This window comes from Fusarium flagelliforme, assembly GCF_020744385.1.
Source record: "Fusarium flagelliforme strain FIESC 12 MPI-CAGE-AA-0113 chromosome Unknown B0J16scaffold_5, whole genome shotgun sequence".
NCBI classification, from domain to species: domain Eukaryota; kingdom Fungi; phylum Ascomycota; class Sordariomycetes; order Hypocreales; family Nectriaceae; genus Fusarium; species Fusarium flagelliforme.
This window is the reverse complement of record NW_025763507.1, coordinates 3,346,921-3,361,437: the sequence shown is the minus strand read 5'-3', so window position 1 is coordinate 3,361,437 and position 14,517 is coordinate 3,346,921. Positions and strand designations below refer to the sequence as shown.

Here is a 14,517-nt window from a genome sequence, read left to right as displayed (position 1 = left end):
TGGCTCTGCTATTGGATGCAGTATTCATTGCGACTTGGCGTAAGATTCTGGGTTCATCCCATGGCCTTTTCAAAAAGCCGGTCTCTTGGGGTCGAGATCACTTTCTTGGCATGTCACAGAATTGTAACTAGGACCCTTAATTGAAGTCTTTCACTCGTATTGACTACGGAAGCTAGTCTGAAGCGCGTCTTTAAAATCTAGACTCGCTCAACCCTTGACACACTTGGCGCCTTGTTGTCCTCTTCATCTTCGTGCTCAAGCATATCGTCAAGTTTCCTATCGCTGTTGTGAAATTGTCGGGTTGCAGCTGCAGCATCACCCTTTCGTCCAGTATCGAAAAGTACGGAAACCTCTTCAATAGTCATGTTTCTGAAGCAGAGGTTAGTACTGTAGAGATATGAGAGATGGGGATCGGGACATACCTTGTCTCGGGGAAGAAGAAAAGGATAAGGACGAGATACATGGCAATGACCGCGATGTACACGATATAACTGCCTCCTGTTAGCACTGATTGAATGAGTGTGATGGGATGACTTACTATTTCCAAGCGATAGCCTCAAGAGCAACGGGGTTAACCCATTGATTGAAAGCAAGTGCGACACTCTGAACACTCAACTCGATACTCAATCCCTTGAGTCTTAGGTTGTATGGTAGAATTTCAGCACCATAAGCAAAAGGCAGAGGCGACCAACTGATGCAGTAGAAAGTCTTGAAGAGGTACATCATTGGCACCACAGCAAGGCCAACGCCATGTGAGGGGTTATGCGCGAACGAACCGCTAAGACCAGTAATAACGGCGTACACAGCGCACATACCAGCTGTACCGGTGATCCAAAGTGTGCGACGGCCGAGACGTTCGGCGCTCATGGCGCCAGCGTAGGCCCAGATAAGAGACCAAATGGCCATGCCGCCGTTGATACCAGCAATAGCGCTGGCAGACGTGATACCGACAAGCTTCAGAGCAGGAGACAGGTAATAAGCAATGATGCCGTTACCAACCCAGTTTGAGCCAGTACCCATGGTGACAAGCACAAGAAGGCGACGTCTGTTACCAGGAGTCTTCAAGAAATCTGTGTACTTGGCGTTATTGTTCTCCTTCTCGAGCTGCAGAGCGCGGCAAATCTCGTCGTATTCATATCGCACCAGCTCATCATCAAGGTCACCGTTCGCGTGTTCGTCGGCAAGGACTTTCAGAGCTTCTTCGGATCGGTCGTGGTCGACGAGCCATCGGGGGCTTTCGGGGACGAAGAGAAGATGGACAAGGACGACGGCAGGAGCAAAAGCCTGGAAGAGGCAAGGTGCTCTCCATCGCCACTCAGTGTCAGGCCAAGAAAGCGTACCATAGCAAAACCACGCAGCAACAATCTGACCAACATAGTAGTTACTGTAGTAAGCAGTAGCGACGTACGGTCGAAGACGTGGGTGCGCTAGTTCTTGCAGCAGAGCGATACCAGTGATCTTGCCAAAAGGACCAGCAGCACCGATGATGACTCGACCACCGATGAAGGTTCCGATGTTCTTGGCGAATGCGTTGAGAAATGCTCCCAGAATAAGGAGGACGGAACCAATAGCCAAGCACCACTTTCTTCCCCAGAGGCCGTTGATGTAAGATGCGAAGAATGGTGTTACGATCGCTGGGAGGAAGAGACTTGCGGAGATGAGGCCGAGGGTGTTTCCTGAGGGATAGTTGAAGTATTGCTCCCACTGTGGGATGGCCTGCAATCCTAGATAACTGTCAGCTCAGTTGAATAGAGTCAAGATTTGACTCGAGAGACGTACCATTCATCAACGAGGCATCAAAGCCAAGGTAGAAGACCGCAAAGTAAAACCCAACACAATGCCAAACATTCTTGCGCAGACCAGCGTCCTTGTACCAAGTCGGATGAGTGTTATTCTTCAGACCAGCATAATGCAGTGTCTTTGTAGCCTTTGGCTTAAAGAACTCTTTGATCTGCTCGAACATCTTGAAGTATCTACAGATTAGGTGCCCAGACGACAGGCGTGGCTTCAAATCATTATATATCGGAAGCACGATGCCGAAGTGTGTGGAGCAGAGACGATCGTATACTGTTTTATCCATGGGGAGGAACCTGGGGTAAACCTGGGGTAGCAGTGGTTGATCCTTGTCTGATGATTGAGAATATCCAATAGGACGGAAGGCCGACCGGAACGGCTGGATGTCCTTGTTTATTCCTGATGATTACAGGTAGTTGCATCATCATAGACGTTGCTCATCCCATCCGCGTTAGACGACCTTGTGAGATGGCAGACCTTGCAGATGTGGGGGAAGGGAACTCATAATCACAACTGCAAGTAACGAACGAGTACAAGCCGAAGACTCGAAAGACTACCTGATGTTATGAAGATATACGTTTTATATGTTTTGCGAACAACTGGTATTGTGCAATAAGAACAAGACACAGAGGATGATGGCAATGGACCGAACCGTTTAACGAAAGCCAATGCAATTCCTCCCACGCTGGCCAACGACAGACCAACGCCTTCTTATTGGGCCATGCTCTGGAGCTCGGAGGGAATCAGTAAACACCAAACTAAACCTTCGGTAAACTTTGGACCGAGAATGAACCGAGTCGCAATATATCCAGCATCGGCCCTAGAGCTGGAGGCCGTTCATGCACTACCCCTCACTGTAAGCAGATCCTACGTGCGGTGGCATATCCGTCCTTAGGCGATCCACCGATTGGCGGAAAAGCATAACAGACATGGAAAAGGATTTATATCATAAGACAGAGCAAGTCTAAGCGCTTTACCCAATTATGTTGTGAGAGGGTTCGAATTCATCATCGCTGCTTGGTCAAAACCTCATACTCTAACAGAACGTATCGACCGTCCATTAATCATGGGTGGAGGCAAGCCAATAGTCCTACGCTTAGGCGAAGACGTCAAATATAATCGCGACTTTTATGAAGATGTCTTTAAAAACAAATTCGACGTTGTTGCCAATGAGGAGCCTGATCGCGAGTCGTTTATCCAGGCTTTGAAAGAAAACAAGTATGTGAAATCTATAGCCGAAACTACCAAGTCTAATGATAACTAGATATGGCCAGTTCTCAGCGATTTATCGACCTCACTTCCAGACGGGCGGCGAGATGGGTCAATGGGACGACGAACTCATCCCTCTCCTCCCACCATCGGTCCGCATCTTTGCATCCGCCGGTGCAGGCTTCAACTGGGCTGATGTTGACGCTCTCGGTAGTCGTCGTATCTGGTATGCCAACGGGGCAGGTGCCAGTGACGAAGCAGTCTCAGATACAGCCCTTTGGATGATTTTATCAGTCTTCCGTAACTTCTGGATGTCACAGAAAGGTGCTCGTTCTTGTGACCCTGAGCAGTTTAACAAGATGCACAAATTCATCGCCACGATCTCATATAACCCACGTGGTCATGTCCTAGGTATTGTCGGATTGGGGAACATCAGTAAGCTAGTTGCCAACAAGGCGCGATTAGCTTTGGGGATGAAGATCCATTACTTCGATGTTGTGAGATCACCGCCCGAGATTGAAGAGGAACTTCAGGTAACATACCACTCATCTCTCCATTCCCTCCTCAACATCGCCGACTGCGTTACGTTACACACGCCGCTCAACGCACACACGCAGGATATGTTCAACAAGGAAACATTCGCTGCCATGAAAGATGGCGCACGATTGGTCAACACAGCTCGAGGACAGATTGTCAACGAAGAAGCTCTGGTCGAAGCGTTAAAGAGCGGCAAGATTTCAGCTGCTGGTCTAGACGTGCATTACCACGAGCCGCAGGTTTCCACAGAGCTAGCTGAGATGGATAATGTGATTTTAACGTGTCATAACGGAGGAGCTGCTATTACAACGAGGATCAACTTTGAACTCATGGCGATGAAGAATATTATGAGGGTCGTGGATGAGAATGGGGATTTTTGCGGGGAGCCGACGACGGCTGTTAATCGTAAGGCTTTCGAGGGAGCTTCTTCATGAGTGGGTTATAGTTTAACAAATAAAAAAAAACCTTGTTCAATCTTTGACATTGGAGAATAACCCATCGGTAATATTAACAGGTATGTCATTTATGAAGCTTCGGCCAAGAACGTTGCTAAATATATCGTCTTAATGGGTGGGGTGTTATCGAGCAGCTTCCGATTCATTGCAACGTCACGTTCTTCAAACTATTTGTACATAAAAACAAGTCTGGATCTACAGATAAAAGGTTCGTAAATTGAGGAGAGTAGACATGTCGCAGTGTAGCAGATGAACGGTATGCGAGAAGAGCGTCTTCGTTCGGGTTAGCCAGGCCCAGAATGCCCACACACTGACTCAGATTGGCTTCTCCCTGCAAATGTCCACTTTCGCCTGGCACTTGCCGGAGTTTTCCACTACCGAGCAAGGCTTGCATTTTCGCCAATCCCCGTCATATTTAAGTACGATCTACTCCAGGTATATATAACCTTATGATATCTTCATTATAGCCGAGATCAGCTGAGAATCCACCCACTGCTGGCTCAATGATGAGTTAGGGCTCAGACAATGCGACCACTTTAATTGTTCAGCAGCTGTAAGCTTCCATGGAAGGTGACATTGAAACTGAGTCGCTGCCCTGTTTTCGCAAGTAAAAACCCTTGTGGACTAGCCCCTGTTTAGTATCTGTTTAGCATCCTTAGCGAAGAAGGGATCTGCAACACGGCAATTTCTAGCGGGTGTCGTTCCGGATCAACTGACTAATTTTAGTGGCATCAGCGGGGATTATATCCGTTCTTCTTCAATGCTATATGGACGCTTATACCGGGAGTGTTAAACATGCAGAGGGATGAACCTTGACGGGTATAAAACCAACCTGTGCAAAGAGGATCAAAAGCGGATATGCGGTTGTTTGAGATTAATGATGCTCTGATCAATGCGAAAAAGGCTACGATCCACAGTCTGTGCATTAGGTCTTGGTCTAGGGATTAATTACTTGACGGGATCTGCGGATTAGAGGTTCTGTGCTCGGGGAACTAGGGCGCAGCTGAAGAGGACGGGCTTACCTGTTGGGCAAGGCCGTTTATTATGGTCAGCACTTTAGTCCCCGAGTGTCACCAGAAACCGGGGGTTCTCCAGCTCACCGTTTTGTATTCCACTTTCACTATAGAAACCGTTTGTGGATTGCGCCCTACACTTCCGACGTGGCAAGCGGTTATCGAAGTCAGCCCTCGAGATGAGAAACGATCCCGCTTATCACTGTCACATTTCACACTCACATGGCAAACTCAAATCATTTTCTTCATCCGAACTCGAGATCGGCGGACAATCACTCTGCCGCCCTGTTCGGCTTTGCGCAACGCATGGCATTGGCTACAGATCCCTGTTGCATCCAGGACCCTGAGACATTAATTATCTCGGGCTGTTAAAGAACATGGATTGCGCCTGACTCAAGAGCCAACCAACTGTTCATGCTAAGTGTTGTAGTGCCCGACATGCCCGCTCAGGTGAGACAGCGGGACTTGCACACGGCAAGGAAGATGCTTGACAGGTAGCTAGAGTATTTAAGTTTGAGTATAAGAATCGAGCGAGCCGCTTTTGCCGGAAAGGTGTGCAGTCATCACTCCTTTTGTTGTTGATCATCGCCTGTCATGCGTTGTACTTCGGCCTTATCTTTGGCTATCAGCCTCTCGACCTGTGTGGCTGCTCGTCCCGAAATCCCCTTCATCAGCACCCTTCTCGACCCACTGCAACATATCGTCCAGTCTGCCTACGCCGGTGATGGACTCAAGGTTGGACATCTCGGTGAACTGGGTGGTATCCCAGGTGTTGAGGCTACTTATGACTACATCATCGTAGGAGGAGGTACTGCGGGAAATACCATCGGGTATCGCTTGGCCAAGGCTGGTTACAGTGTCGCTATCGTCGAAGCTGGAGGCTTCCTGGAGATTGCCAAGCCGATTCTCGCTACGGCGCCTGGTGGTGTTACTGCAGGTAGTGGTGCTAATCTTCTTGACTCTAATCCTTTGAGGGACTGGAGATTCACCACTACACCGCAGACTTCTGCGGATAATCGCGAGATTCACTATGCTCGCGGAAAGGTCCTTGGTGGTTCTTCGCAGCTTAACTTTTTGGTTTATCACAGACCTACCAATGGTACTATGGCCAAGTGGGCTGAGGAGGTTGGAGACGACAGCTACCAGTAAGTAGCAGCCTGTGCTAATGGAAATCTTCGCTAACTGACTCCGTAGGTGGGATCAAATGATACCTCACTTCCAGAAGACCGCAACCTTCACACCTCCCGATAACGAAAAGCGTGGTCCAACCATCGAGACCGATTACGACGCATCTGCTTTCTCATCTGAGGGCGGTCCCGTTCAAGTCAGCTACGCCAACTACGTCCCCTCGTGGGCTGCTCTTGTCGCAAAGGGTCTCAACTCCCTCGGTCTCAAGAGTATCGACGGCTTCAGCAGTGGCAGTCTGCTCGGATACTCCTACACGACAACCGCCGTCCGACCCAAGACCGCAACCCGAAGTGCCTCTGACGACTTCGTCAAGGCTGCTCGTGATGAGAAGCTCAAGACCCTCAAGGTGTACACTCAGAGCTTGGCCAAGAGAGTTCTCTTCGACGATAAGAAGAAGGCGACTGGTATTGAAGTTACCTCTGTTGGTCTCGATTACACTCTGAAAGCGAAAAAGGAAGTCATTGTCAGCGGTGGAGTTTTCCAATCTCCTCAAATTCTCATGGTCTCTGGTGTTGGTCCCAAGAAGCAATTGGAGGAATTCGACATTCCAGTCGTTGCTGATCTCCCTGGTGTCGGCCAGAACATGTGGGATCACATCCTCTTCGGTCCCTCTTTCGAAGTCAAAGGTCTCGAGGACACCCTCAGTGTGGCTATCAACAACGCTTCTGTCTTCCAAGGCGCTCTCGACGCCTACATCCAGCAGCAAGCTGGACCTCTGACATCCAACCAAGTCGAGCTCCTTGGCTGGGAGAAGGTTCCTGAGAAGTACCGATCCAAGTTCTCCAAGTCAACTCTCGAAGCCCTGAAGGACTTCCCTGAAGATTGGCCCGAGACTGAGTTTATCCCTCTCAACGTTTACTCCGAAGACTGGTCATTCCCCATTCTTCAACAGCCAACCGACGGCAAGGCGTATACCAGCATCAACGGCGGTCTCGTCGCTCCTCTATCTCGCGGAAACATCACACTCCAATCAAACTCCACCTCCGACGCACCCCTCATCAACCCCAACTTCCTCAGCGACAAAGCCGACCAAGAAGTCGCCATCGCACTCTTCCGCCGTCTGCGCGAAGTTGCCAAGTCTACTCCCATGAAAGATACCGTCCTCAAGGAAGTTTACCCCGGTGAGGAGCACGAGTCTGACGAGCAGATCCTTGCTGTTCTGCGCGATACCCTCATGACTGTCTGGCACGCTGCTTGTACTTGCAAGATGGGTAAGAAGGAGGATAAGATGGCTGTTCTTGACTCCAAGGCTCGTGTGTATGGTGTTGAGGGTCTTCGCGTTGTTGACGCTTCTTCGTTCCCTATGCTTATTCCTGGACATCCTATGGGTACTATCTATGGATTGGCTGAGAAGATTGCGCATGAGATTATTTCGGAGGTGGAGGATGAGAGTCCCACGTACAAACTTGACATTGATGCCAAGGTTGCGAATTAGTTCATTTGTTAATTATTTATTATAGACCGTATATCGTTTCTTGTAGACTATTTGATATCATACCAGTTCACCTTACTTCGTCCCTTTGCATTTTGTTTACTGGCGCCTAAGCCACGAGAAGCTTAAATGACCACAAACAGTTGGCGGTTCTCAACGAAACATCCAACTTCAACGACTCAAAATTGACAATTTGATGCATCGCCCGAGACAGGATCATAGACACCAGTAAGCAGCGCAAAGCTTCAACAATAACAAGGATCGATAGCTCAGTGGTACGAGCGAGGGATTGCAGATCCCTAGGTCGCGTGTTCGATCCACGCTCGGTCCTAAATACTTTATTTTTGTCAAACTTGCCTATCATCGTCGGTAATACTGAAGCTGAATCGTTTGTGGCCATGTTACACTAGCCGCGGTGGAGCTCAATTGCTGGCGCGACCTCGCTGGAGGCGAAACCCATCAATTGGCAAGTTGGCCATGTAAGGATTTTCGTAGAAATGGATAATCACGACATGAATTGACTTCTAAACTGTGGTTAAAGTGAGTAACTTTTTGTTTGTGGGCGGCGTACTGACTTTTGGTCAGCAGGTCAGCCATAAACAAGATCAATCTCGTGCAACCTTAAGCGTCTATCACGTTGATGAATCTAGTAGATACCATGAGCTGCAGAAGATTTTTGCGTTCTGGTATATGTACCGAAATTGCAAAATTGCTTACATCAACAGCCTCTATAGCTCAGTGGTAGAGCGTTGCACTTGTAATGCAAAGGTCCATCGTTCAATCCGGTGTGGAGGCAGTTATTTTCTTTTGCTTTTTGGGACACGGACCATGCAGATTCTTTTTGCATTGAGTACAGTGACAGTGAACTTGGTTGACAACAAGAAAATTGCCATGGTGAAGTCGTAGTGAAGTGAGCTCGGCCGCGCAGTGGTTGATCCACAGAAGGATTTTCACAATTGGACGCCCACAAGAAACGTCAAGTACTATTATTAAATAAATTGTAGAATATTAAAACGTATAGTCCCCATCTTAGCATTCGCCAGTTGCCTTGAGAGCGTACTGCTTGATAGCAGGCTCATCAAACTGCTTGGGCAGGTACAGCACCAGAGAAAGACCAGCTATGGCGACAGCATTCTCAGTGATCAGCAAATCCTCCAATCCAAGCCCAGGTGCCAAAGACCTGTTGCAAACGCTAGCAAGGTCAACTCTAGATGTCTTTCCAGGTCCCTCGTGCGTAAGAGCATCCTTCGCAAGCGCAAAGGTAAGAGGATTGGCAAGCATACTCTCATGTGTGTAGAAAGAACCGCCCAGCTTTCCAGCGCAGACCTTTTGGACTTCAGCATTGGTTACACCAACATCGCGTGCATCGAGGAGGTAGGCAGAAGCTCCAGTGCCCGCTTGGGGCTGGACAACCTCATCGAAGAAGCTGGAGTAGAGACTTGTTGTGGGGATGTAACCTGAGTCGCCTCCATCGGAACGAAGGGTAGTGATAAAGTCACTTCCTGCGTTCTGCTGAAGAACAGAAGGTGTGTTGATCAGAGTGGTCAGGCCGAGGGTGTTGGCCAAGATGGTACCCTTGTAGTCAGCGCTGATGGCGACATGGTCGGTTGTGGTTTTGCGTGTTGAGGGCCAGTACTTGAGAGCCCATTGAACGTCAATGTTGCCTTGAGACCAGGCAATAATAGCGGCGTCGCGTTCGGTGAGTGCAGCAATGTAGTTCATCGCGTACGCGGCATACTCGGCGTTGACTTGAGCATCTTCGAGCAGAAGAGCAGGGACATTTACCCAAACGGGATCAGCCCAGTCGACGTCGGTGAGCAGTGGGATGAAGTTGCCTCGAAAGGTAGTGTAGCCAGTGGATCCAGTACCGGGGAACAAGATGACTGGGGGTTTCTTGCCGTAGGTGAAAGTTGGTGGGATATAAATGGCGGCACGAAGCTTGGATTCGGGGACGGTGTAAGAGGCATCGCAGTTCAAGACCTTAGGATAGACCTCCTTGAAAGGATCGCGGTTCCTACGAATGGTAAGTACGTTTCATGTGACATGGTCGGGATTGACTTACTTATTATTGCTTCCATTCTCGGCTGAAACAAGACCCTTGGCATAAGCGAAAAGATCCGCCGTATCGCCAAAGATGATACCATTCGCAATCAATTGCGCGCTGTACTCAACGATACTCTTAGGCTTGGCCTCTGAGATTTTCTGCAAAGCAGCATTAACTTCTTCAACATCCTTGCGCTTCTTGTTAGGCGACAACTGCTGTAGGATATCAAGGGTCTTCTCCCTGTCACCACTGTCAAGAGCCTTGCGCAGCGATCCAAGAAGACCATCAAGCGTGGTATCCAGAAGGCCGCCAACACCATTAAGAAGACCAGAAACGAGTTGTGGCTCTGGTGCCGGAGCAGCCAGACCGAGGCCTGCAAAGACGAGAAGAGGCACCTGGAACCGCATTGCGACGTGAAGAACAGCCAAGTGCTTTACAGGGAATAACTGGGGTGAAGCAGGCAGCTATAAGGTGTGGCTGCCCCCATATAATCTCCCTGTAATTTTAGAGGGCAATCCACTCAATATCCGACCGCGGTAGTTGTAGAGTGTCCATGACGAGGAAACAACCGTGCGTTGTGACACCGGCGCGTTCATTAGCTGATCTTCTCGTGATGGTTTTTTACCCCTGTCTTTTCGGGCGTTTGGGTTCTAGTGCCTTGCGCTATCGAACTTTAGCGGCTTCGCGGGCATTTCTTTCCGCTGGCTGCGGAATGCTTCGACTTTTTCTAGTGTGAGAATAAGGTTCATGGCTGATAAGACATAATTGCCTGAATAGGAAGTTCAAGACAGGATCAACGTCATTATTCAGAATGGTTGTGCGCCCGTGTAGAAGTTGAATCGTGAAATTGCATCATTTGATGATTATGTTTTGCGGGCGCAGGTCTCACCTTGGTTCAATGGTTACAGAGGTTCAGTTGAAGAAATAGCTTTCATGAATCTTCACAGCCAAGGAAGATGCGCGCGGTAACTGATGCTTGGCTTATACGCAAACTATCAGTGCATCTAGAGAAGACTCAACTACAACAGCAGTAAAATGTCATTATTCTGTCTGGTGACGGTTTAAGATAGGGTGTAATATATTTACTAACATTAAACGTTCAAGTTTCAAGTAATAAAAACTTCAAGCACTACGCTGAAGCCCAGAAACAAATCCCAAGCTAGAATACATCATTCGACTAATTACCAGTAGGCCAGAGTCCTCCCAGAATTCCCTTAGTAGTCTCAATAACTCCCTTAAGAGAGCCCTTGGAAACACCAGCGTAACTGCCGTACGGTTCGGTGTAGCCAGGATACTTCTCAAACAGCTTCTGGTTATACTTCTGCAGCTTAGGACAGCTCTTATTAGCGAGAAGCTGACGGAGCTTATCGCTCAACGGCGTCAAAGCCTTCTTGACATCGGTAAATTGACTTCCCAGAATATCAGGGGCAGCAGCCATGATGATCTGCATAACGAAGCACTCGAGGTTGTTGGGCTTGAGGAGCATGGCAGCGTTGAAGACGCCGCCAGTAAGATCCTTGATGTCTACGCCAGCGAAGCTGTTGACCTTGCCAGTGTTACCACCGATGTTCAACAGACGAGGGTACTTGGCAGCGTGCTCGAGGACATCGAGAAGGAAGTCTACGATGGAGAATTCATCGCCTATCGGGCGACGGTACCAGTTCTCAGGAATGCGCTCCCAACCTTGGTTGACCTTAAAGTTACCAGGCTTGTCACCCTTGACACCGAAGAAGCTGGTGAAAACCTCTCGGGAGAGGTAGCCCTCGGGGTACTTGCTAGAGTGGTTGGCCATCATTCGCGGAGGGAAGGAGTATGCAGCAGGTGAGACCAAGATACCAGCGAAGGGCGAGTAGAAGAAGTGACTGTTAGTCTTCTCAGAGTCTTGGAACCGTTTGTAATGGAACGGTGCGAGAGCGGTGTATTGCTTGGGGGCTGGGGTGTTGAGTGGGATGGCCTTCCAGTATTCTTCAAAGCGGCTGAGAACAACATGGAAGTTGTTTCCAGTCACGTAAAGATCGCCTCGCGTAGCGCTGACATCCGATTCATATTTGTTGTGAGAACCACTGAGACCAGAAGGGGTACCAAGGATACCACCTCCGTTAAGGATATTCTGGCTGAAGCGGCTGGGGCCACCGATGGAGTAGCCTGGGCTGGTGGACAGCGGGTTGCCGTTGAAGACGGTACCGTAGACAGCCAGGAAACCTCCAAGGTCAAGACTCATGCCGTAAACCTCGTTGGTAGCCTGGATGATAGTCTGTATGTCCGCAACACCATTACGAGGCAGATATCCATGGTTGGCAAGCGCATTCAGACCAGGACAGGGACCTCGCTGATCACCAGCCTTGAAGTTGGGAGCGTGGAAGGCATGCTGACCAGAGACACTGATGCGCTGCTTCTTGGCGTCGAACGTGGCAGCTCTCTTCTCCTTTGCGTAGGGGCAGTCGCCTGCGTCTCGCTTTTCCTGTTGAGCAGCGAAGGGACAGGCTTCGAGGGCTCGCTCAGCGTGTTGGCGATAGGCCTCGACTTGTTCAGGGCTGAGTTGGGGGAAAGCGAGAGTGGAGGGTAGAAGGCAGGCTGCTGCGAGCCATGAGGATAGTGTGATCTTCATGATGAAGAGGGAGTGATGGAGAGGGATGGTTGCACAGAGTAGTATCTGGGTAGGGACCAACCAGATCTATTTATCGTCGAGATGCTTGGTCGTACTGCATGAATTAATGCATGCAGTGTTCATTTTTTCCTCCGGCATCAAAGACAATTGCCATTAAAATGACGTTGTGTATCCTTCCCGTGTCTTACTGTCTCAGTCAGCAAGCCCCTTGCCTCAACAACAGGCCTGATTCCTTGAGATTTGACAAGGGCGATTTCCAGTTTGTCTCAAAGCGCGCCGATCGACGGCTTGGACGATGAAAATCATTTATCTTTCATTGGTCAATTCAACGAGCATATCGCTGCAAGATCACGAACAGCGAAGTTCAATGTCTTAATCAAGTCAAGATGTTCCCTAGCCGGGTTACCGTTGCGCTAAAAGCGATCTATCGAAAAACTAAAATACTTGGCTCCTCTCGAAGCTTGGAATTTACCAGCATACTATTGGCGGAGCCAGAAGCTATCACAACAACAGCTGCATGTCCGTGCGAAGGGGACTTTTTACTAGGAACGGCAGACAAACAGCTAATAAGAAAGCGGGCATTACAACAGAAGCACCGTTGTATGACATCAATCTGAACACATGGAGACCGTTTCTGTAGCGGCCCGTGAGCCAGATTTAGAGTGTCGCTAAGCTTATTTGGAATGAGCTTGCCCGTATAAGGTTCTTTTGCGAGGTACGAGCGTTAGGCATTTGTAATTATGGATTACTTGTATAGAGCGTGCAGCTGCTATCAAGCTTTGTTGCCACGCGCAGGCTGTCAGTTTATTGAGGTCACAAGATTCGAGGACCTGCGCAAGTCGCTGCAGCTAGAACGACAACTTCAGAGTTGCCGATCCAGGTATAATTTGAAGCTGTACAGATAAGTTGAATGTAGCAAACAATACCCGTTCAGCCCGTTGGTAGTCCGAGAGCCATCGGATCTTAGCACAGACTGTAGATCTTATCAATTGCTGGCGGACCTTATTTCCAGGTGCATGCGCAGGGAATAAATAACTGTGATAAGTACCCCGGATCGCCGATCGAGCATGGGGGTGAGATCCCAACTGCGGAGTGGAATCTCCAGCGATCCATTTCTCACCTATCGGAAGTGCCTGAACTAGCATGCCGGGGAGAGGTCAGAAGATCTATCATAGCGTTCCAGCATATGGAGATGAGTTTGACTTCAATAGTTCCAAGAATCAGCCCGCAGGCCCTTGATATGCTTAAAGGCACGGTCCTTCACTGCGAGCTCACCATGTCGTGACATCTTCGTCATTGAAGAATGCACTGATAACGAAAGTCGAAGTATAATCACACCGCTGGCTCCCAAAATGCCGAGGAGGCTAGAGCTCTATACAAAGCTTGGTGCTTCAGCTACCAAGATATCACGCCATCCCCACACACGTTCTATTAGCTTGCCAAATTGATGACAGCTTGACAAGTTGTTTCGAAGAACTTGGAAAGTCACTATGTCTGTAAACTCAAACGGCACTTTTGGCTAAGACAGCTGGACCGAGGCCCAGTATGAGACCTTGCTAGTGATAGCTTCATATTGAACGTGCGCAAATAACTAGTAATTATTCTAGATCTTCTGTGGAATTGGACTACCTCTTCGGATTCGCTCCGAAGTGGCTTGAAATAGCAAAGCCGAGACCAAGGCCCAGGTGTGTAACAGAAGAAGTGTTCTTAAAGGATCAGACTGCTAGAAAAAAGTAACCTAAAAGCTAATCTAAACTCGCATAAGGTGGCCTAATTATTTCGTCTCTAATGCTCTCGGCGGCCAATTCTTCTGACACCATGGCGATAACGTCGAGACGGCTACTGCATACCATGACACCAGTTCCCTTTCCTTGAACTGGAGTCCGGCAAAGGTATCGCAGAAAGAACAGGAAGCCAAGCAAGCGGTACGACAAAGAAGCCAGGTATGCGCCATTGAAGTATTGACTACTGCCACAAGCCACGTCCGCTTCTGCGACGTGAGTAATATCCTCATAATTATTGAAGTCTGGTCGGACATTATTAAATCAAAACTATAAGAAATGAAGTAATTTAGGTCTCTCTGGCGATTTCAAACATTTAGGATCTCTATGCTCGTTGTCCTAAAGCTCAGAGAAGTTGACAGCCAATGCTCCCGATAGCTGCTGTCCCTTCACTCTTGTCTCTGATAGATTGAAAGTCTTCCCAAATCACAGGATCTGGTGAGATATCTATTTTGC

General features: G+C 48.8%; 5 protein-coding genes and 2 non-coding genes across 7 annotated transcripts; 4 read left to right on the top strand and 3 right to left on the bottom strand.

The window, feature by feature from the left end:
- Positions 1-197: 197 nt before the first annotated feature.
- On the bottom strand, positions 198-1,963 carry B0J16DRAFT_269399 (general substrate transporter; the record flags this gene model as incomplete). Its single annotated transcript, XM_046123510.1, has 4 exons — positions 198-369; positions 423-491; positions 539-1,724; positions 1,780-1,963. The coding sequence occupies 4 exons, from the start codon at positions 1,961-1,963 to the stop codon at positions 198-200; spliced, it is 1,611 nt and encodes a 536-aa protein (XP_045981843.1).
- Positions 1,964-2,860: 897 nt separating this feature from the next.
- On the top strand, positions 2,861-3,974 carry B0J16DRAFT_373865 (uncharacterized protein; the record flags this gene model as incomplete). The annotated part of the gene is made up of 2 exons (XM_046130558.1): positions 2,861-3,012; positions 3,059-3,974. 2 exons carry the CDS (start codon positions 2,861-2,863, stop codon positions 3,972-3,974), a joined length of 1,068 nt encoding a protein of 355 aa, XP_045981842.1.
- A 1,600-nt stretch (positions 3,975-5,574) lies between these two features.
- On the top strand, positions 5,575-7,701 carry B0J16DRAFT_416473 (uncharacterized protein). Its single transcript, XM_046133591.1, has 2 exons — positions 5,575-6,153; positions 6,203-7,701. The coding sequence occupies exons 1-2, from the start codon at positions 5,603-5,605 to the stop codon at positions 7,629-7,631; spliced, it is 1,980 nt and encodes a 659-aa protein (XP_045981841.1). The 5' UTR covers positions 5,575-5,602; the 3' UTR covers positions 7,632-7,701.
- A 185-nt stretch (positions 7,702-7,886) lies between these two features.
- Positions 7,887-7,959, top strand: B0J16DRAFT_t217. The gene has a single exon. It is a non-coding gene; the product is annotated as a tRNA-Cys (tRNA).
- Positions 7,960-8,352: 393 nt separating this feature from the next.
- B0J16DRAFT_t218 lies at positions 8,353-8,424 on the top strand. Its single transcript has one exon. It is a non-coding gene; the product is annotated as a tRNA-Thr (tRNA).
- A 135-nt stretch (positions 8,425-8,559) lies between these two features.
- Positions 8,560-10,143, bottom strand: B0J16DRAFT_289963 (uncharacterized protein). Its single transcript, XM_046124232.1, has 2 exons — positions 9,691-10,143; positions 8,560-9,642 (listed from the first exon to the last, which is right to left on the bottom strand). The coding sequence occupies exons 1-2, from the start codon at positions 10,077-10,079 to the stop codon at positions 8,658-8,660; spliced, it is 1,374 nt and encodes a 457-aa protein (XP_045981840.1). The 5' UTR covers positions 10,080-10,143; the 3' UTR covers positions 8,560-8,657.
- Positions 10,144-10,849: 706 nt separating this feature from the next.
- Positions 10,850-12,280, bottom strand: B0J16DRAFT_401735 (uncharacterized protein; the record flags this gene model as incomplete). The annotated part of the gene is made up of 1 exon (XM_046132598.1): positions 10,850-12,280. The coding sequence occupies one exon, from the start codon at positions 12,278-12,280 to the stop codon at positions 10,850-10,852; it is 1,431 nt and encodes a 476-aa protein (XP_045981839.1).
- Positions 12,281-14,517: the final 2,237 nt, after the last annotated feature.